The 23201-nt window shown below is 40.6% G+C and overlaps 1 protein-coding gene across 2 annotated transcripts in view; it reads left to right on the forward strand.

Annotated features, from left to right (window-relative positions):
• Window positions 1-1097: 1097 nt before the first annotated feature.
• Window positions 1098-23201, forward strand: part of TMLHE (trimethyllysine hydroxylase, epsilon) — a 77932-nt gene continuing 55828 nt past the window's right edge. For both annotated transcript variants that reach the window (XM_044234950.1, XM_044234951.1), the window contains exons 1-2: window positions 1098-1209; window positions 18342-18523. In XM_044234950.1, coding sequence (XP_044090885.1) covers window positions 18343-18523 — 181 coding nt within the window. In that variant the 5' untranslated portion in view covers window positions 1098-1209; window position 18342. The remainder of the gene's footprint in view (window positions 1210-18341; window positions 18524-23201) is intronic.

Below are 23201 nucleotides of genomic sequence, written 5' to 3' on the forward strand. Positions count from 1 at the left end.
ACCCATGGAAAAGAACAGAAAGTAATTCTGGAAAATAGAGAATGATTCATGGAGCAGGTAGTATCTAAATAACGAGTAGCTGTTTTGCGAAAGAACAAGTAGGGGTAGAGTTTCTGACAGAAAGCATTCCAAGGCAAAAGTATGAAGGCATTTGCTTCTTTTGTTGATCCTGACTTCTACACACAGTTTCCTTTATCATCACCGTCTGACATTACACTAATTACTTTTCATCTCTAATAACTGCAATAGTGCTGTTTCCCATTTTTAAAGATTTTATTTATTTATTTGACAGAGAACACAAGTAGCAGAGAGAGAGAGAGAGAGAGAGAGAGAAGCCGGCTCCGCACTGAGCAGAGAGCCCGATGCGGGGCTCGATCCCAAGGTCCTGGGATCATGACGTGAGCCGAAGGCAGAGGCTTTAACCCGCTGAGCCACCCAGGCGCCCCTGTTTCCCATTTTTAAATGTCTGTAAACTGTAAAGTGTATTCGTTTGTTTTTGCTCTACATCTTTTTCTCTCTGCTTTGGATTTCCATCGCACATACTGTTTCATTGCGGTTTTGTATTATGTGTCGTTCTTGAATTTCTATGTGCATTAAGACGTGCATTCTAATGAATCGTTCCCTGTTTGCGTGTATTGGTTTAAGCACAGTATGTGGACTCTGGATCGAAGGATCTGGATCGAATTGGTGGCAGTCCAGCCCTGAGGAGTATATGACTTCAGTTTAAGAAAGTGGTGCAAAGAAGTGGGAGACTTATTGTTCCAGAGAACCTCAGTCAGCAACCTCGTGATGGGGAGCCTCGGGAGGGGCACTGAACAGGCAAACAAGGAGAGCCAGGTGTCACACGCAGTGTATGTTTGTGGCTCCGTCCATTTTCCTCTCTGCGCCCGCGTCTCCACAGCTGGTAAACGCAGGCGACTGGAGCACCGGACCGCGCCCCTCCGGAGTCCGGCCCCCAGCGCGCCCCAGCCGAGGCCGCGGTCCCAGGCGCACGCGGCGCCCCCCGCGCCCCCCGCGCCCCCGGCGCCCGGCCGGAAGGAGCGGGGCGGGGCCTCTCGGCGGCGGGGCCCGGCGGCCTGGGGGAGGGGCGCGCGGGAGCGAGAGTCTCCAGGAAAAAGGCAAAGGCGGGCGCCAGGCTGCCTCCCGAGGCTCTCTCTGCTTGCAGTCCCTCCCGTTTGGCCGACTTGGGAGTCGCGACCTCCGGCACAGGTGGGTCCTGTTGCACCGATCGGGAAGGGGGTGTGTTCGGCGGCTGCGGTGGGTGGGATTGCCCGGACACTCGCGTTAAGGCCTGGCGCGGGAGGCGCGGGGCACGGCTCCCACCCCGGCTGCTCGGCCCCAGGACGGTGGTACCTACCTTAGCCCCCGTGGAGGAGAAGGCCGCTCGCGCCTTGCCGCAGGGCTGTCGTCACGGTTTCCACGGCAGGTGCGCGGCGACAGCGGCCCGCGGGTGAGCGCAGGGCCAGGCGGGCCTAGCTCTCGGCTAGGAGCAAGCCCGCGGCGGGGCCGACGCCCAGCCTGCCTCGATCCGAGCTCCACGGACCTCTCCGCCCGGGCTCCGGCGCTGACGGGGGGCTCCAGCTGGCGCAGGGTGCCTGACCCGCTCGAGCTTCCCGGCTCGGCCGTGCACTGAAAGGTGGCATTCGGCAGTCTGCAGCACTGATTTTCTCTCGTTCTAAGATCCACCCGTGTTCTCGGCCCGGATTTTACCCTTTGTCTGCCCCTCCCGAGCGACAGTGCCTAGCGAGAGTCGCGAGCGACCGGGCAGCGCACTGCGAAACTTAGGGCAGCAGCTCTCCATGACTCAAGCTGAAAACCGTGTGAACAGTTCTAACGACTCACTGACCCGATCGCTGGGAAAAAAGAGTTCGTTACTGTGCCTTGGTTGAATGTCAGCTCCAACGACCGCTTTGATGAATTCTTTACTATTAAATCAGATGATTAAAGAGAACGTTGTGTTCAATGAATACGGTACACTGTCCAGCAAAAGTCTCATCATAAAAGACTTGTGTGATTTAACTATTAACCAATAGCTGAAGTAAAAACGAGCCTTCATATGTAGGAACACTTGCATAATCCGTTCCCATATAGCATCCTTTTAGGCTTTCTTCTTAGCTGGCTTGTCTTCTCAGGAATCTCTATAGTAAAAACTACAGTTTAATTTACAGTAACTATGAAAACAAAGAATTATAAACACTATGAACCAACATTTTGTCATTGCAGTTTCACCTCAAAGAACTACTTAAAATGGTAATGACAACGCTATCTTATGCAAAACACTGTCATCTTCACAGCCAGAAAAGGTCAATGTGTTTATTTGTCATCATACTTAAAGAAGTCATACTCTACCTGGTAACTACTATGATGAAGGTCATCTTTCCTAGGTTGCTTTGAGTCCAGAACTGATGGGGTGGGAAGTGGCATCCTTTGCATGCCCCATCCCATTCTCATTTCTGGGCAATCTGCACTGGGACAGAGCACTTCCAGGTTTGGGTTATCTGCACCAAAAGCCAGAAGCCATTCTGGATCTCTGCTTGTCGCCCCTGGAAGAAGCAGTAAAATACGCAGAGTGACCCTCGGAGTCCATAGTGCTGCTGGCAGTGGTACTTTCTGCCTGCGGGCATGAGGGTGGGGGCAGGGGCCAGATCCACAGGTCTCTTTGGGGCGAAAAGTCTCTCTGGGGTGGAAGCCAAAGTGAACAGAGATCCACCAGCTGGGTGCCATCGGGACCCTGTTTGGACGACACCAAACGGCCCCTGCGCGCGTAGGGGCCATACAGTCTGCCACTGCGCTCCCCTAGAGGACTCGCAGGATGACAGGCTCTTGGCCAAACGCCACACCTGCAGGTTCCAGGCGAGGGGTGCCTGGTAGGGAAGAGGGGGTCCTTCTGGGCACGGGACCTGGTGATTTTCCAAACTGTTGACAACTCAGAGGGAAACGGTGACAGACTTCTGCTGAGCCGACCTCGAGGGTGACTTTAGGACCGGCTGCTTGGCAGGCACCGATGAATGCTCTGTTTGGCCGCGTTTCTACTCTATTCATTTATTCTCTCACTCCAAAGACAATCAATGAATGCTTGCCCTGTGCCAGCATGCTGATCCACTCACAGAGATTAGCGGCGAGGAAAGACAGTAAGTTTGGGAGGAGAACAGGAACTCCACTTTAAGCACGCTGACTCGGGGGCGTCTTCTCTCCTCCTGATTCCCACCAGAGAGTCCATTCAAAATCTTGCCACTTCTGCTTCCTGAATATTGTTAAACCCGTCCGCTTCTCTTGGCCCCCACTGCCACTCCAGACTGAGCCAGCAACATGGTTTTGTATGCGTCTACTTAAAAAGATTTTTTATGTATGTGTCATCGAGGGGTCACTGATATACAGCGTTACCTTCTTTTCAGGCATACGACATACTGATTGGACAATTCTGTACTCTACTGCTCAGTACTCACCAGCGCAAGTGAGTCACCATCCGTCAATGCACAGTGTTATTACAATATTATGGACTCTGTTCCCTGTGCTGTACTTTTCATCTCCGTGGCTTGCTTGTTTAGTGATTTCAAAGAATTTTTTTTAAAGATTTTATGTATTTATTTGACAGAGAGAGATCACAAGTAGATGGAGAGGCAGGCAGAGAGAGAGAGAGGGAAGCAGGCTCCCTGCTGAGCAGAGAGCCCGATGCGGGGCTCGATCCCAGGACCCTGAGATCATGACCTGAGCCGAAGGCAGCGGCTTAACTCACTGAGCCACCCAGGCGCCCCGAATTTTTTTTTTTTTTTCAAAGATCCAAACCAGTGCTTGACCCTCAGCCCTCACGGGAAAACCACCACTCATTATCAACATCACAGCAACAAGAACACTGCACAACTGTCCAGGGAGCTCTGTACGACCCCTAACAAGTTGTGGAAGAGATGAGCTTCCTTTTCTTTTCTCTGCTGCCCAGAGGATCTTTAAAATTTCTTGTATTGGGACAACCTGGATGCACCTACAGGGTATGGTGTTAACTGAAACAAGTCAGACAGAGAAAAATGAGGACCATACAAATTCCACTTAGAGGTGGAATTTGAGTGGAAACAGATTCCACCTATATGTGGAATCTAAATGAAAAAAAAAACAATTTGAGTGGAAACAGATTCCACTTATGTGTGGAATCTAAATTTAAAAAAAAGACAAACACAAAAACAGACTATTAAATGCAGGACCAACTGGTGGTCGCCAGAGGGGAAGTGGAGGGGAGGGGTATTGGCAAAATAGGAAGAAATTGTATTGAGGTATAATTTATATACCATAAAATTGACCCATTTTAAGTGTAACCTTCAAGGGTTTTTAGTAGATTTATTCAGTGTCACAAACATCACTGTAACCCAGTTTTTGACATCTCCATCACCTCAATAACATGCCCATTGCCCATTTGCAGTTAATCCTTGTTACTGCCCCTAGCATTGGGTAATATAATCATTTTGTGTGCCTGTGAATTTGCCTATTCTCGGACATTTCATATAAATGGAATCATACACTTTCTGTGGTTTTTTGCAACTTGATTCTGAGCAAGATGTTTTCAAGGTTCATTCATAATGTGGCGTGAATCACTACTTCATTACTTTTGATGGGTGGATAATGTGCTACTGTATGTATATACTGCATTTTATGTATTCATTTATCAGTTTATATACATTTGGTTTATTCCCACCTTTTGGCAGTCATGAAGAAGGCTGCTCTGGGCATTGATGCACAAGTTTTGAACATGTTTTCAGTCGTCTTAGGTGGATACGTAGGAATGGACTTGGTCTCCATCTACATGAAATCTTTTGTTCAGTGTAACCACCTTTATTAATGATCTGAGCTTGAGCCTCAGGATCTCGTGCTGTTTCACTTTGCACTTGTATGTTACGGACATGCTTCTTTCCTTATTCCTCATAAACGAAGCTCTGCAGCCTTCTCACCTTCCTCAGCCTTTACAGAACTGAAGAGAGTGAAGGCCTTGCTCTGGGGTAGGCTGTGGCTGAAGGAAATGTTGTGGTTGGTTTGATCATCTTTGAAGATAACTAAAACTTTCTCCATATCAGCAATAAGACTCTTTTGCTTTCTTATAATTTGTGTGTTCACTGGAGTGGCACTTGCAGGGTCCTCCAAGAACTGTTTATTGGCCTTTACCACTTGATATCTGTTTGACACAAGAGGCCCAACTCTCTACCTGTCTCAGCTTTCAACATGCCTCACTAAGCTCAGTCATATTTGGCTCTTGATTTAAAGAGAGAGACATGAAACTCTTCCTTTCACTTGAGTGCTCAGAAGCCATTGTAGGGTTATTCATAGGCCTGATTTCAGTATTATTGTGTCTCAGGGAATGGGGAGGCCTAAGGTGAGAGAGCGAGATGGGGGAATGCTTGGTCAGTGGAGCACTCAGAACACACATTTATTAAATTCACTGTCTTCTGTGGCTACAGTTCATGGTGTGCCAAAACAGTTACAGTAGTAACATCAAATATCATTGATCACAAATCATAACAAATATAATAATAATGAAAAAGTTTGAACTGTTGTGAGTGACACACAGACATGAAGTGAACAACAGCTGTTGGAAAAATAGCTTAATGCAGGGTTTGCCACAAACCTTCAATTTAAAAAAAATGCAGTATCTGTGAAGCACAATCAAGAGAAGTGGAATAAAATGCCTGTATTGGTGGGTTTGGTTGGCCAACATTTTGTTGAGGAATTTTGCATCCATATTCATTCGAGACGTTGCACTGTCTCTTTCTTTCCTTAGGATGTATTTGTCTTGTTTGATGTAAGAATGAGTTGAGAACAGTTTCTTGTGTCAATGTGTATTTTACATGTTTCTATTTATTATCTCTTCCTGATGAATTGATCCTTCTATCATTATGAAATGTCCTTTTTCTAAGCTACTTCAACTCTTTCATGGTTACCATTTGCACTGTATACATTTTTTTCACCCTCTTATTCCTTCAACCTATTTATTTATTCACATCTAAATGGGGTACAATATGAAGGGCGTATACCCAGGAGCCTGAGATCATGACCTGAGCGGAATGCAGAGGGTTAACCCACTGAGCCACCCAGGAGCCCCTTTTCCGCCTTCTCTTGTTTTACTTGTACATTTTATGTGATTCCATTTTTATCTCCTTTCTCAAAATTTCAATTACACTTTTTCAAGTTTTCTTTAGTGCTTGCCCAGAGTTTATGATATATGTATTTTTTACTAATCTGAGTCCACTTCCAAATAAGACTATTCTGCTTCACATGTGGTGCATAAACCTTATAACAGAATACTCCTAATTCTTTCCTCTAATCTATGATTTTTCTTTAAAGCATTAAATTTTTATATGCTGTAATTACCCATCACATTGTTACTTTTATTACTTAAAACTATTACTTTTTTAAAACAATTAGGAATAAGAACACCTAAAATATTTTTACCTTTATTTATTCCTTTCCTGATGCCCTTGGCCTCTGACTGGAGACACAAGTTTCTGATATATATCACTTTCCTCTCCCTGAGAAACTTCTTTTAATATTTATTGTAGGACATAAACTGCTGGTGATTGAATTCTCTCAGTTTTTGTTTGTCTGAGAAAATCTTTCATTCTCCTACACTTTTTAAAATTTCTTTTTATTTTTTTGTAGTTTCAAAGGTAGAATTTAGTGATTCATCCGTTGCATAGAACACCCGGTGCCCTTTACATCAAGTGCCCTCCTTGATGCCCATCACCCAATTATCCCTCCCCCCGCAACCTCCCCTCCAGCAACCCTCAGTTTGCTTCCTAGAGGTCAGTGTCTCTTATGGTTAGCCTCCTTGTCAATTTTCATCTAATTTTATTTTTCCTGCCCTTTGCCTGTGTTCATGTCTTGTTTCTTAAACTCCACAAATGCGTGAAATCATATGGCATTTGTCTTTTTCTGACTGACTTATTTCACTTAGCATAATACTCTCTACTTCCATCCATGTCGTTGCAAATGACAAGATCTCAATTTTTTGATGGCTGAGTAATATTCTATTATGTATATAGATAGATAGATATATCTCACTTCCTTATCCCTTCAGCAGTCAATGGACATCTGGGCTTTTTCCATGGTTTGGCTGTTGTGGATAATGCTGCTATAAACATTGGGATGGGTGCATGTATCTGTTTGTATTCTTTGGGTGAATACCCAGTAGTGCTATTGCTAGGTCATAGGGTAGCTCTATTTTCAACTTTTTCAGGAACCTCCATGCTGTTTTCCAGAGTGGCTGCACCAGCTTGCATTCCCACCAACAGTGTAAGAGGGTCCCTTTTCTCCACATCCTCTACAACATTTGTTGTTTCCTGACTTGTTAATTTCAGCCATTCTGACTGGTTAGAGGTGGTACCTCATTGTGGTTTTGATTTGTATTTCCCTGATGTCCTGGAATGTTGAGCATTTCTTCCTGTGTCTGTTCGCCATTTGGATGTCTTTGGAGAAATGTCTGTTCATGTCTTCTTCCCATTTTTTGACTGGAATTTTTGGGGGGTATGTTGAATTTGATAAGTTCTTTATAGATTTTATAGCCGTTTATCTAATACATCTTTGCAGATATATTCTCCCATTCTTTCAGTTGACTTTTGGTTTTGTTGACTGTTTCCTTTTCTGTGCAGAAGCTTTTGATCTTGATGAAGTCCCAACAGTTCATTTTGCCCTTGCTTCCCTTGCCTTTGGCAATGTTCCTGGGAAGAAGTAGATGCGGCTGAGGTCTAAGAGGTTGCTGCCTGTGTTCTCCTCAAAGATTTTGATGGATTCCTGTCTCACATTGAGGTCTTTCATCCATTTTGTGTCTATTTTTGTGTGTGGTGTAAGGAAATGGTCCAGTTTCATTCTTCTGTATGTGGCAGTCCAGTTTTCTCAACACCATTTGTTGAAGAGACTGTCTTTTTTCAAGTGGTTGTTCTTTCCTATTTTGACAAAGATTATTTGACCATAGAGCTGAGGGTCCATATCTGGGCTCTCTACTCTGTTCCACCAGTCTATGTGTCTGTTTTTGTGCCAATACCATGCTGTCTTGGTGATCACAGCTTTGTAGTAAAGCTTGAAATCAGGCAGTGTGATGCCCCCGGTTTTGTTTTTCTTTTTCAACATTTCCTTAGCAATTTGGGGGTCTCTTCTACTTCCATACAAATTTTAGGATTGTTTGCTCCAGTTCTTTGAAAAATGCCGGTGGAATTTTGATCAGGATGGCATTGAAAGTACAGATTGCTCTGGGCAGTACAGACATTTTAACATTGTTTATTCTTCCGATCCATGAGCATAGAATGGTCTTCCATTTTTTTGTGTCTTCTTCAATTTCTTTCATGAGTGTTCTGTAGTTCCTTGAGTACAGATCCTTTACAGACTCTTTAGTTGGGTTTATTCCCAGGTATCTCATGGTTCTTGGTGCTATAGTAAATGGAACTGATTCTCTAATTTTCCTTTCTGTATTTTCATTGTTAGTGTGTAAGAAAGCAACTGATTTCTGTACATTGATTTTGTATTCTGCCACATTAATGAATTGCTATATGAGTTTTAGTAGTTTGGGGATGAGTCTTGGCTTTTCCATATAAAGTATCATGTCTTCTGTGAAGAGAGAGAGTTTGACTTCATTGCGAATTTGAATACCTTTTATTTTCTTTTGTTGTCTGATTGCTGTTGCTAGGAATTCTAGTACTATGTTGAACAAGAGTAGCGAGAGTGGGCATCCTTGTAGTGTTCCTGATCTCAAAGGGGAGGCTGTCAGCTTTTCCCCACTGAGGATGATATTTGCTGTGGGTTTTTCATAGATAGATTTTATGAAGTTGAGGAATGTACCCTCTATCCCTATACTTTGAAGCATTTTAATCAGAAACGGATGCTGGATCTTGTCAAATGCTTTTTCTGCATCAACTGAGAGGACCATGTGGTTCTTCCCTCTTCTCTTATTGATTTGTTGTATCACATTGATTGATTTGCCAGTGTTGAACCACCCTTGCAACCCAGGGATAAATCCCACCTGGTCATGGTGGATAATCTTTTTAATGTACTGTTGGATCCCATTAGTGAGGATCTTGTTGAGAATCTTAGCATCTATATTCATCAGGGATATTGGTCCGAAAGTCTCCTTTTTGGTGGGGTCTTTGCCTGGTTTGGGGATCAAGGTAATGCTGCCAGAAAACTACTTGTTATAAATGAGATGGGCTCAACAACAGGAAGATGCATAAATTCAAGCCTTAGTGAATATGTAAGACTCAGGAAATATTATTCCCATGATGCCTCACTAAAGAATTTAATGAAAATAAAAAAGCTTCAGATAACCAAGAAATCATAGGAGACGTTTGGCGTACATTTGATGGTGATCTGTAACTACATTTACCTGTAAAGCTAAGAATAAGTGATGGTGATGAAATAACAGAAGAGAGGCAAATATTTCACACTCTGAAATGTAGGTATTACACAAGCAACAAAAGTGGGTGTAGAAGGAAGATAACATCATAGATATTAACTAGGAGTAAGAAGATAGAAGTTTAGGGTGCCTGGGTGCTCAGTTGGTTGTGTCAGCCTTCAGCTCAGATTATGATCCCAGGGTCCTGGGATCAAGTCATGCATTGGGCTCCCTGCTCAGTGGCGAGTGCTTCTCCCTCTCTCTATGCCCCACCCCCGACTCATGTGCTCGCTTGCTCTCTGTCTCAAATCAATAAATATTTTTTTAAAAAAGAAAATACAGGTTTAAATTAGAGGCTGGGTCAGAAGGAAGGAGAGGCAAAAAGAGAATACTAGCAAATTTCATTATGGCTCATGAAGGACAGCAATAGCAAGTTACCTTTAAAAGGAGGATAAAAGTATATCTGATACAGCCCCAGCTTAGAACCTTTGCACTGACCTACTTTACACCAGGTATCTTCATGACTAACTCCCTCATTGGTCAAAAGTCATCTTTTTCAAAGAGATTTACCCTTACCAGCATATTTAAAATTCCTACTACCTCCAGCATACCCCTTTTTCCTGCTTGATTTTTTTAATAGCTCCTATCATCTTATAATATATTATGTAATTTACTTATGTATTATTTTTATCTTTAATCATATGCCTCCTCTCATTAGAAGATATACTCCATGAAAGCAGGATTTTTTGTCTCTTTTGTTCACTTATATATCCCGAGTACCTAAAATACTGCCTGGCAGAAAGTTGGCACCCAATAAAGATTTTTTAAATGAGTTGATTAACTAATTAGTTAAGAGTGTTGGGGAAGTTTTCTCCAGTGATTTGATTTTTAATCTTAGACCTGAAGAATGAGTAGAAAGAATAAGAGGGAAAACATGGTAGGCAGAGGAAACAACACATGTAAAGATCCTGAGGTCGTGGGGCAAGATGGAGCCAATTATGTAAAGCCTTTGTAAAGAGATGACTCGGTCCTTTTGCCTGCCCTCAAGGAGCTGTCAGCAAACAGGGAGAAAAAAATGACTAAACAGGTGATTATTACACATGTTGTAAATGCACGAATAAGGGTATGCACAAAGAATGGTGAAAACATTGACTAGGCAGCTATTGACTCTTCTGAGGGCATTTAGGAAGATTTTACAAAAAAAGGTGACATTCGAGCTAGGTCTCAGGCCAGAGAGTGACATGATGAAAGAGTTTTAAGAAGATTAATCTGGCAATAGTACGGAAAATAGATTGGAATATGGATGGACCAGAGGCAAGGAAACCATCTAGTCTATGGCAGTAGTCCAGGTATGAGGTGATGAAGGCATCTATAGGAATGGAAAAAGAAGGACAAATCTGAGACACATTTGGAAGGAAAAATTGATGGGAGCTAAATGGATTCTTGGCTTTAAGCCTTTCAGGAGGTAATGCTTCTTCCTTAGTAATAACCATGAAAAGATTCAAATTGACCTATTATGTAATTGCCTACTCTGACTAGAATTTCTAGCTATGGCTATTCTCCAAAAGTTTCTGTTATTGTGATTGATACTTGTTGGACCTTAATTTACATTAAGATGATTTTAGACTCTAAAGGTTGGGAAGCTCTCAAAAACACAATTTTGACTATGAAACAGCAAATTATTCTATAAAAGGAGAAATGAGGGAAACCATGGGACTACATAGGAAGTTTTACAATGAGCTCATGGTTCCTATTTTAAAAGAATACTAATACAAAAGGTGGAAAAGAAGGAGGAATATAACAGGTGACATGTGCCTAAAGGATTAGTATTTGCAAGCATAAGGCCCAAAATTACCTCAGGCTTATAGAAACGCATATTTGCAAAGACAACAAGAACAACATTTTGCCTATGTTCTCAGAAAGAAAAAGTATATGTGTCCTGACATGGGTAAGCTATAACTCAGATGATATCATTAGACTACTCTTCAATGATCAAAGGAATTCAGGAGAATAAGAGAAGTGCTTTATGACTGGATTTATGTAAAACTTCTAAGGGAGAATTTTCAGTCTACTAATCCATAAACTAAATATCTCCAGGCTTAGATCCTAGAACAGATTTCAAGGAAGTGTGTACTTAGATAATTACAAAGTGTTATCAGCAAGGACATTCCACAAAAATGTAATTTTATTTTTTAAAAATATTATTAGAGGTAATTTATGGAAATATGGCAGACATAATGTACATTAAAACCTTTTTTAATTAACATATAATGCATTATTTGCCTCAGGGGTGCAGGTCTGTGAATCATCAGTCTTACACACTTCACAGCACTCACCAGAGCACATACCCTCCCCAGTGTCCTTAACCCAGCCACCCTATCCCTGCCTCCCCCACCAGTAACCCTCAGTTTATTTCCTGAGATTAAGTCTCTTATGATTTATCTCCCTCCCGATCCCATCTTGTTTCATTTTTTCCTTCCCTACCCCCCAAACCGCCCACATTGCCTCTCTAATTCTTCATATCAGGGAGATCATATGATAACTGTCTTTCTCTGATTGACTTACTTCACTAAGCATAATACCCTCTAGTTCCATCCACGTCATTGCAAATGGTAAGAGTTTGGGGTTTTTTGTGGCTTTTTTAAAAAAAGATCTTATTTATTGATTTGACAGAGAGAGCGCACAAGTAGGCAGAGAGGCAGGCAGAGAGAGAGGAAGGGAAGCAGGCTTCCCACTGAGCAGAGAGCCCGATAAGGGGCTCGATCCCAGATCCCTGGGATCATGACCTGAGCCAAAAGCAGAGGCTTAACCCCCTGAGCCACTCAGGTGCCCCAAGTTCGGGGTTTTTGATGGCTGCATGGTATTCCATTGTATATATGAACCACATCTTCTTTATCCATTCATCTGTTAATGGACATCTAGGGTCTTTCCATAGTTTGGCTATTGTGGACATTGCTGCTGTAAACATTCAGGTGCGCGTGCCCCTTTGGATCACTACATTTGTATCTTTAGGGTAAATACCCAGTAGTGCAATTGCTGGGCCATAGGGTAGCTCTATTTTCAACTGTCTGAGGTACCTCCATGCTGTTTTGCAGTATCTGCACCAGCTTGCATTCCTGCCAACAGCGTAGGGGGTTCCCCTTTCTCCGCATCCTCGCCAGCATCTGTCATTTCCTGACTGGTTAATTTTAGCCATTCTGACAGGTGTGAGGTGGGATCTCATCATGGCTTTGATTTGTATTTCCCTGATGCCCAGTGATGTGGAGTCTTTTTTCAAGTGTCTGTTGGCCATTTGTGTGTCTTGTTTGGGTAAATGTCTGTTCCTGTCTTCTGCCCATTTCTTGCCTTCTTTTCTGGATAAGAAACCACACATTTAGCTTCTTTCACATTGTTGGCCAGATTCAATTCCACATGGCTGTGGCACTGAGGCTGCTGTTTCCTTCTCGCACATCATCTGGTCGTCAGTCTCATCTCCTTGAGACTGCGTGCATTACTTGTCTTATAGTCCCCTCCACTCTCAAAGCCAATGGAGAATCTCCACAGCAAATCCCTCTCTGGCTTCAAATATCTTTCACCAGAAAGGGCCTGTCCATTTCAAGGGATTGCTGGTGTAGGTCAGCCTAGCTAATGATCTTTCTTAAAGTCCTCTGTATTATATACATTGCCTAATCACTCAAGTGAAATCCCATCATATTCATACTCTAGGGGAAAGGATTATAATTTGGCAAGGGTCACCAGATGTCATTTTAGAATTATGCTTATCATAATCATCAAGTCATAGATTCAAAACGTCCTGTAATTCAAAGAAGAATAATACAAAGAATACCTAATCTAGCTGTATTTTATAAAAAACTGCTAAAAAATAAAAAGAAGAAAACAGAAAAGCAGTTGGAGTAAAAAAGATGTATTACTTTACAAGGAGGAGCAATTAGATTGGCATTGATTTCCCAACAAAAAACAACACGAAGATACTAGAATGGTATTTTCAAAATGCTGGACGGGGTAACTGCCAATCTAAATTTCTATATCCAGTGAAAATATCTTTGAAAAACAAACACAGTCTGTGTGTGAGAGACTGTGGACTCTGAGAAACAAACTGAGGGTTTTGGAAGAGGGGTAGGAAGTTGGGTGAGCCTGGTGGTGGGTATTAAGGAGGACATGGATTGCATGGAGCCGTGGGTGTGGTGATAAACTGAATTTTGGAACACCGGAAAAAAAAAGGTAACGTGGTGTTTTTACATGGTCCAAAACTTAGGGAATCTGCCACTAAAGTCCAAAGGACATATTAATGATCTTCAAGCAGGAGTAAAATGATCCCAAATAAAAGCTTGGAGCTATATGATGGAAAGCAGTACAATGGTAAAGTTAAATATGTGGGTAGATGTGAATGTCCATTGATTATATAAAACAAAGATAATATGTTGTGTGGGATATGTGTATGTTAATTAAAATACACAATAGACTATAGTGGAAAGAGCAGAAATGGAGTCAATATAAATTTTCTAATTTTCATTATAATTTAATAAATCAAAGATACATGTTGTAAGCTGTAGAATAAGTCCTTTTTAAAGCCAGTAAAAGAATGTATAATTAACAAGTAAACAAAGGAGGAAATGGTAATACAAATTACGTAATCAGTGCAGAACAAAGCAAGATAGGAAAGGTAACAAAACAGGCAAGATAAACGGAAAGAAAACATTGATATAGGAGAGTTAAACTCAAATATATCAATAATTATGGTTAAGGGCTTCTTGGGTGGCTCAGTCAGTGAAGCACCTGTGTTTGGTTAGTTAAGTCTTGGGTCCTGGGATCCATCCTGGCATTGGGCTCCCTGCTCAGTGGGGTTAGGGTTCGGGTTAGAGCTTCTGCTTCTCCCTGTGCCAGCTGCTCTCTCTGCTTTTTCACCCTGTCTCTGTGAAATAAATTAATAAAGTCCTTTTTTTTTTTTTAAATAAAGCTGTTTGAAACAAAGTGCATGAAGTATGTTATACAGTTTAAGGGTTAGGGTTCATTCATTCATTCTGAATCCACATTGCCAGGTGCCCTTCCTCAGGTGTCAGCTGTGACTCCTGACTTAGCTGTTATCATCGTCATTTGCTCATTTTTCTCTAGAATTTTAGCACCTAGAGGTGCCTGTGTGGCTACGTTGTTGAAGCATCTGCCTTCAGCTCATGCCATGTTCCCACGGTCTTGGGATCAATCCCTCTTTAGGCTCCCTGCTCAGGGGACCCTCTTCTCCCTCTCTTGGCTCGTGCTGTCTGTTTTTCTGTCTCAAATAAATAATTAAAACCTTAAAAATGATTCTGTTCAATGTAAATGAACTGAACAGATTAATGAAACGATTATTAAACTGTTTTTAAAAAGTGCTATTTATTAAAAAACGGAAGTTACATGTAAAAATCAAAAGTAAAAAATCAAAAGTAAAAGGGTGTAAGAAGTGTACTATGTGAACAGTATCCAAGAATCAACAGAAGTAGATACAGTAGTGACGGGGAGAAAAGGGGTGCCGCTACCCCATTCCCCTTTACGGGGTCTTCCCTGCGCCATCTGGTGCTGTGTAGCTTGTCAAGAGACGAAATGATGACTGAGTCTAGTAATTTGGAACAAAGGGAGGCCCGAAGGGGCTGCACCCTGTAGCACTAGCAAAAAGGGCAGGCGCCAGGGCGAAGGCCCAGTCCGGTGGGCTCTCGGCTGTATTATCGTGGAATGTAAAGTATGCGGAGGGGAAAACACCTCCAGAGCGTGATCACGTGAGGGGCAGCCGGGAGCTGTGTACGTGACTGATACTGGGGATCCTAGTGGGCCATTAACCAGAGGGCGACAGGGCACGGGAGAACTGGCCTCAGCAGGCCTAGCTCTCATACCCGCCCCCGGTCGTCACTGTTTGCAGCACCGGCTGTGCCTAAATTCAAAGATCGAACCACTGTGGAAATCTCAGGCTAAAGTGTAGGAATCTTTTCTAGACAGAGGTGTGTTGTGTAATACCCATTTTGTGGACACAGAAAACTAAATGATATCCTGGGCCATAAAGCAAGTCCCAGAAACCTTAAACAATTACAGCTACACTGTTTTTTTGTTTGTTTTTTCTTTGGCCACAGTGAAATGAAGTTAGAAAATAGTAATGAGAAAAGTAGAAAATCTCCCTAAAATGTGTAGTACACTTCTAAATGACCTGCAGGTCACACTGTAAAATCATGATGTAAATTAAAAAATATTTTAAACTGACTGAAGAATGGCAATATTACATATCAAAATTCATGGCCGCAAGAATTTTTATGGCAGTCAGAAAGTGAGAATACGCTGTATGAACCTATGACGATGGCTGTTTGTCCAAAGCCATAGAATGTAGAGTGAACTGTAATGTAAACCGTGGTCGTTGGGTGACAAAGATGTGTCAGCATAGGTTCATCAGTTGTGACAAATGTAACAAATATGGTGAGGCATGCTGTTAGGGTTAGGGTTGGGAGAAAGGGATTATATGAGAAATTTCTTATCTCACCCTCAATTTTGCTGTGAAAAAGACTTCTCTGAAGAAATAAAATCTTAATTGAAGAAATGTTTAGTGGGCAAAAGAGCTGAACAGATACTTGGCCAAAGAAAAGTTACAGATGGTAATTAAGACTATGAAAAGATGTACAACATAATATAATATATAACTAGGAAAATGCAAATTAAAATACTGAAGTATCATGCAGAACTATTAGAATGCCTAAATTTTAAAAAACTGACTATACCAACGAAGAGCAAGGATGCACAGAACCGGACTTCTCGTTCATCACTGATGGAATACAGAATCATCCAGCTACTGTGGATGACAGTTTCAGACTTTCTTATAATGTTACATATAGAATTAGCATATGACCCATCAGTAACACTCTTAAATATGTATACCCACGTGATCTGAAATCTACTAAATGGAAAAATGTATTTTTTAAAAGATTTTATTTATTTATTTGACAGAGAGGGAGATCACAAGTAGACAGAGAGGCAGGCAGAGAGAGAGGGAAGCAAGCTCCGCACTGACCAGAGAGCCCATTGTGGGGCTTGCTTGATCCAAGGACCCTGGGATCATGACCTGAGCCAAAAGCAGAGGCTTAACCCACTGAGCCACCTAGGCACCCCCAAAAATGTGTTTCTGTATGTGCATATGGAAGGTTGGAGATTTCAACTGTGTGTGATCTGGAAGTTGGTCCTCCAAACTGTTCATTGTTGTATTTTTGTATTATTTATTGTTGTATTGAGCTTTCTTGAAAGAATGGGAATGACAAATATAGAGGAAAGGAGGCTTTCACTTTTCATGTTATATATTTCTATGTTGATTTTATTTTTCTTTCCTTTTTTTTATACACATGAACAAATATTATTTTGTGAATGAATACAAAACAATGAAACACTTCTACAAATAACAAACATTATGTGGAGTCTGCCCAGTTTTACCAGGCATAGTTAACTGCTTTCTCCTTTGCACTCTGTGTTTGAAAATACCATAAGTAGTGGTAGCTTCTTAAATGGTGGCTGGGATTGCAGAATTATTTACGTTTATTTTCCTGGTACTTAAGAAAGTACCTGTTATATACATGTTCAGTAATATTTGTTGGGTGAAATAATGAAGGAATGAGTAAATATACTTGCTTCAGAGTGGTTTTTGTGGGGAATAATCCAACGTAAGGAAGAAGAGTATTTGATTAAGAATTGAGCTTTAGATCAGGAGTTGGAAAGATTATACTTTGAAGGACCAAATTGCAAATATTGTAGACATTGCAGGCCACATATGGTCTTGGCTTCATATTCCTTTTTGGTTTTGTTTACAACCCTTTAAAAATATAAAATCTGTTCTTAGCTTGTGGAATATATAAAAAGTGGCTTGGGCCATAATCTTCCAGCCTCTGTCTTAGGTGATAACTGTACGTAGGAAGTTTGAACACAGGACACAATAGAACACATATATGTGACTCAGATATCAGCAGAGCCCGCTTATGCTCTGCTCCTTGCTTGTGCGCATAAAATTTCAATAAATTTGACTTTAGCTCTGTTATTTGGAACCCTCCCCAGGTCATCAGTATACTCTGTTACATCTCTAGCTGTGGCCTTTGTGTATATGATTGGTATCATCCCTCATCAACATGAAATTCAGTCGTTTCATCAGCTTACACACACACACACACACACACACGCACGCACTGAAAATAAGCCTTTTATGGGTTTAGTGACCTTACAGGGTTATTCACATCAAGCATCATACAGCTTCTATACAGTTGCATGCCTTTCTCTGTCTTTTCCCACAGGACAAATTATTTTAAAGGTATTATGCAAATGAAGTTTTAAAATTAATTTTCCTGAAGCCATAACACTGAGGGAGTCACCAACTCTAAGCAGGTTTATCAAGGTACTTTTACCAACAAATATATTTTATCCCTAGCATTAAGTATTATAATAATTAGAATAATAGCAGGTGACATATATAGGACTTACTATAGGACAGACACAGTTTAAGTACTTTAGTCTTCATACTAAACCCATGAAATAAGTATTATTATTCTCATTTTACAAAACAGGAAACCAGAGTTACTGAGAATTTAAGTGACTTGTTCACAATCACACTTCATCAGTGGAAAAAAGTTTCAAGAAGTCATGTGAGGGTGTCACAAGTGGAGAGGCCCAGAACGATGAGTTCTGAAAAGCAATTCTTATATGTGGTTGGAAGGTTAAAATTAGTGAATTTTGAAAGAACCACTTCAGTTAAATAATATGATAGAAGCATGATTATAAGCATAAATAAAAGTAGCTGGTGAGAAAATGGAAGTAATGGTTATAGACCACTTATGCTCAACTTTTCAGAATTTTTCCTTTGTTTAATCCTCTGTAGTTGAGGTAATTAATTATATTCTTTTCTATAGTTACATCTGTAGTATTATTCCTGCAACCTCATAAAAGTTCTTAAATGTTACTAACTCTCTCTCCTTATTGTCAAATTTTCTAGGATGTGGTGCCACAGGTTGTCCCACCTCCAAAGCAGTCTCCAGAACCTGCTGAGGAGAGGAGTCCCATGTTGGGCATTCCAGCAGCCCAACTTCAAAAGCTTATTTCCGTTAGCCATCCATTGGCACCATACAGCCTCTGAGTCTCTGAATTGTGCTTGGAAGCAACATGAAGATCATTTTGGTAAGATATGTGGAGATAGATACTTTATTTTTTTAACTTTGTTTTAATTTCAGTTAGTTAACAGATAGTGTAGTATTAGATTCTGGTGGACAGTATAGTGATTCAGCAGTTCCATGCAACACCTGGTGCTCGTCACAAGTATGCTGCTTAATCCCCTCTCCTATTGCCCCCATCCCCCCAGCACCTCCCCTCTGGTGACCATCAGTGTCTTCTCTATAGTTAAGAGTCTATTTCTTGGTTTGCCTCTCTGTTTTTTTTTCGCCATTTGCTCATTTGTTTTGTTTCTTAAATTCCACATATGACTGAAATCATAAGGTATTTGTCTTTCTCTGACTTACTTCGCTTAGCATAATACTCTCTAGCTCCATCCATGTCATTGCAAATAGCAAGATTTCATTCTTTTTCATGGCTGAGTAATATTCCATTGTATATATGCCCCATAAATGAAATTTAACATCTTACCCATTTACCCTTTAAAAGATTTATTTAGTTGAAAGAGAGGGGGGGCTAGAGAGAGAATCCTCAAGCAGATTCCCTGCTGGGCACAGAGCCTGAGATGGAGCTGTATGCCAGGACTCTGAGTTCATGACCTGCGCTAAAAGCAAGAGTCGGCCGCTTAACCGACTGAACCACCCAGGCACCCCATCTTACCTATTTCCTAAGTGTACAGTTCAGGTGGTAATTATGTTTACATTGTTGTGCAATATCAGTTACTGATTATGTGGACAGAACATACTTTCTCTGAAGTCTACAGGACCTCTAACTGTTTTATCTCCAAGATTATCCTACAGGTTGCAAGAAAGACAAAAATAATATTAAGGCAACAGTATAATCTCATCTCAGCAAGGGGAAGGGAGCATTGCTCTACTCCAGTTCCACTCTGTCTCTCTATCTCATATAAGGGGAAAAAAAGAAAAGAAAGCCTCACAAGAGACTATGGACTCTGAAAAACAATCTGAGGGGTTTGAAGTGGCGGGGGGGGGGTGGGAGGTTGGGACACCAGGTGGTGGGTATTATAGAGGGCACGGATTGCATGGAGCACTGGGTGTGGTGAAAAAATAATGAATATTGTTTTTCTAAAAATAAATAAATTGGAAAAAAAAAAGAAAGCCTCAGTATATAGGGAGGTGGGTTTCAAAGGTATCGGCTGTGAATGATACAGCCAGGTAAAGTATTAGGTAGTAGAAGGGAGAGAAAAAAGCTTTATGCCTGTGTATAAGTTTCCTAAAACTGCTATAACCAATTACCATAAACTAGTTGGCTTAAAACAACAGAAATTTATTTTTTCACAGTTCTGCAAACTAGAAGTCTGAAATAAAGGCATTGCCAGGGATATACTCCCTCCAAAGGCTCTTTTTGTCCCCTTCTAGATTCTGACAGTTGCTAACAATCCTTGACTTGTGGCAACATCATCTACTCTCTGCTTGTTGTCACATGGCTTCTTCCCTGTGTCTTCTCACATATCTTTCTTTGTAAGGACACCAGTTGTCAGGGTTAGGGCCCACTCTAGGCCAGTAGGACTTCATCTGATCTTGATTATCTTCAAAGACCCTCTTTCCAAATAAAGTCTCATTCACAGATACTAGAGATCAGGACTTCAACATCTAGAAAGGGACAAAAACAATTGTGAAGGTTACAATCCAAAGATAGACATAGTCCCACTGTTCACTCCAAAGACTGAGATTTAATCCAAATATTAGATAATGCCCTAACCAGCTAATACACCTCCAGTTAAAGTAACAGCACATTGCAGCTGGGAGAGCTGCAAGAGACAGACTGTTTCTGAGGTCTAGCACAAAGAGAAGGGCCAAGGCCAAGAGGGGAGACAAAAACAAGGTCACTAGAGGAATTGATGCCTTTGGTATCCATAGAGAGAAGAAACATTAGACGTAACCCATCTCTTGGCCAGATTGGTATAAATACTCACCCTAAAGTCCTGTTTACCTCAGTGTCTACTGCTTTATACAACATGGGTGCCTTTTAACAACAACAAAATTACAAAGCATGCTAAAAAGCAACAAATAAGAATTTGAAGAGACAAAGCACCATCAGAACTAGACTCACATGTGACACAGTTGTGGAAATTATTGGTCAGAAAATTAAAATTGCTGTGATTAATATGTTAAGGACTCTAATGGAGAAGGTAGACAAAATGAAAGACCAGATGGATAATGCCAGCAGAGTGATGAAACACTAAGAATTTTTTAAAATCAAAATCATAGTAACAGATTTGAAGAATGACTTGATGGGCTTATCAGTAGACTTGACACATTCAAGGATAGAATAAGTAAATGTAAAGGATAGGTCAATATGAATTACCTAAACTGAAATGTGAGAGAGAGAGAGAGATAGACAGAAAACAAAAATATATACAATATTCGGAAACTGTGGGGCAATATCAAGGGATAGAGAAAGAAACACCATGCAAATAATCAAACCAGTCATAGCTATATTTCAGACAAAGCAGTCTTCAGAACAAGGAAGATTATTAGGGATAAAGAGGCATATGAACAGAGTGATAAATGAATCAGTTATTTAATGGAACATGTAACAATCCTAAAAATGTAGCACCTAAGAACAGACCATCAAATTACATAAAGCACAAACCAACAGAGATGAAAGTGGAAATAAAAAATCCACAATTGTCCTTGGAGACTTTAAAACCTCTCAGTCATTGATAAATTAAGAAGACAGAAAATCAGTAAGGACATAAATAACCTGAACAGCACTATCAACCAACTTGACCTAATTGACATTTATAGAACAATCCATCCAGCAGAAGTAAAGTACACATTGTTCTGAAATACAAATGAAACATCCACCAAGATAGACCACATTTGGGGCCATTAAAAAAGGCTCAACAAACTTAAAAGAATCTAAAACATAGACTATGTCCTCTGACCACAAGGGAATAAACTAGAAATCAATAATAGAAAAATAGTTACAAAAGTCTCCAATATTTGGAGATTAAACTATACAGTTCCAAAAAAAGTATAGGCATAAAGTCTCAAAGTTAAAAATATTTTGAACTAAATGAAAATGAATATACGGCTTATCAAAATTTATGGTAAGCAGCTAAAGCAGCAGTTGGAGGGAAATATATAGCAATAAATGCATTTATTAGAAAAGAATAAAGGTCTAAAGTCAATAACCTATACTTCTCCATTGGGAAATTAGATAAAGAAGAGCAAGCGAAAAGAAGGAAATAGTAAATATTAGAGCAGAAATCCATGATATTAAAAATGGGGAAGAAAAAACCAAGAATATCAATAAACTCAAAGCTGTTTATTTAAAAATATCAATAAAATTGATAAGCCTTCAGCCAGACTAACCAAGGAAAGAAGGGAAAAGAGACAAATTACCAGTGTCAAGAATTTTTACCACTGATTCTACGATACTAAAAGGACAATAAGAGGAATACCAGAAACAACTTTATGCCCATAAATTTGATAATTTAGATGAAATGGACCAATTTGTACAAATATGCTACTGTAGACTGAATTGTTCCCCCCAAATTCATACTGAACCCCCCCATATTACTGTATTGCAGATAGGGTCTGTAAGGAGGTGATTAAATGAGGTCATAGGGATAGAGCCCCGGCCCAAATAAACTGGTTTCCTTATAAAAGAGGAAGAGTAGTGATAATTTCCAGTGATTGCTCCCAACCCCCAGCCCTCTTTCTCTCATGAGGACATAGTAAGTAGGTGGCCTTCTACAAACCAAGAAAAGAGCTATCAGCAGGAACCATATTGGTTGCTGCCATGCTCTTGGACTTCTAGCCCCCAGAACTGTGAGAAAATAGATTTCCATTGTTTAAGCCACCCTGTCTATGACATTTTGTAATGGCGGGCTGAGCAGAATAAGACAGCCACAAACTACCAAAACTTATTCAAGAAAAAGTAAATAATGTGAATAGTCCCAAATCTTTTAAAGAAATAGTAGTAAAAAAATTTTTAAAAAAAGAAAACACCTAGCCAAGATGGTTTCACTCATGAATTCTACCAAACATTTAAGAAATATCATCAATTCTATACATTCTGTTCCATAAAATCAAATAATGAGGGACACTTCCCAACTTATTTTTTGACATCATCATTACCTAATGCCAAATTTAGACAAAAACAATAAAAGAAAGGAAAACTATAGAGCAGTATTTCATGAACATAAACACAAAAATCCTCGCTAGAATATTAAGAAATGGAATCCAACAATATTTTAAAAGGATAATACATCCAGACCCAGTAGGGTTAATCTCAGGAATAGAAGGCTTTTTCAACATCAAAAAAAAAAAAATCAGTGCGGTCCACCATATGAATAGACTAAGAAATGCCATATGGTCATCTCATTAGGTTCAGGAAAACAATTTAGCAAAATTCAGTACCCATTTATTACAAAAGCTAAAAAAACTGGGAATAGAAGGAGACTTTCTTTTTTTTCTTTTTTTTTTAAAGATTTCATTTATTTATTTGAGAGAGACACAGTGAGAGAGAGCATGAGCGAGGAGAAGGTCAGGGAGTGAAGGAGACTCCCCATCAGGAGCCCGATGTGAGATTCCATCCCGAGACTCCGAGATCATGACCCGAGCCGAAGGCAGTCGTCCAACCAACTGAGCCACCCAGGCATCCCAGAAGGAGACTTTCTTAACCTAATAAAGGACATATATGAAAATTATACAAT

Source organism: Neovison vison, chromosome X (genome assembly GCF_020171115.1).
Source record: "Neovison vison isolate M4711 chromosome X, ASM_NN_V1, whole genome shotgun sequence".
Classification (NCBI taxonomy): domain Eukaryota; kingdom Metazoa; phylum Chordata; class Mammalia; order Carnivora; family Mustelidae; genus Neogale; species Neogale vison.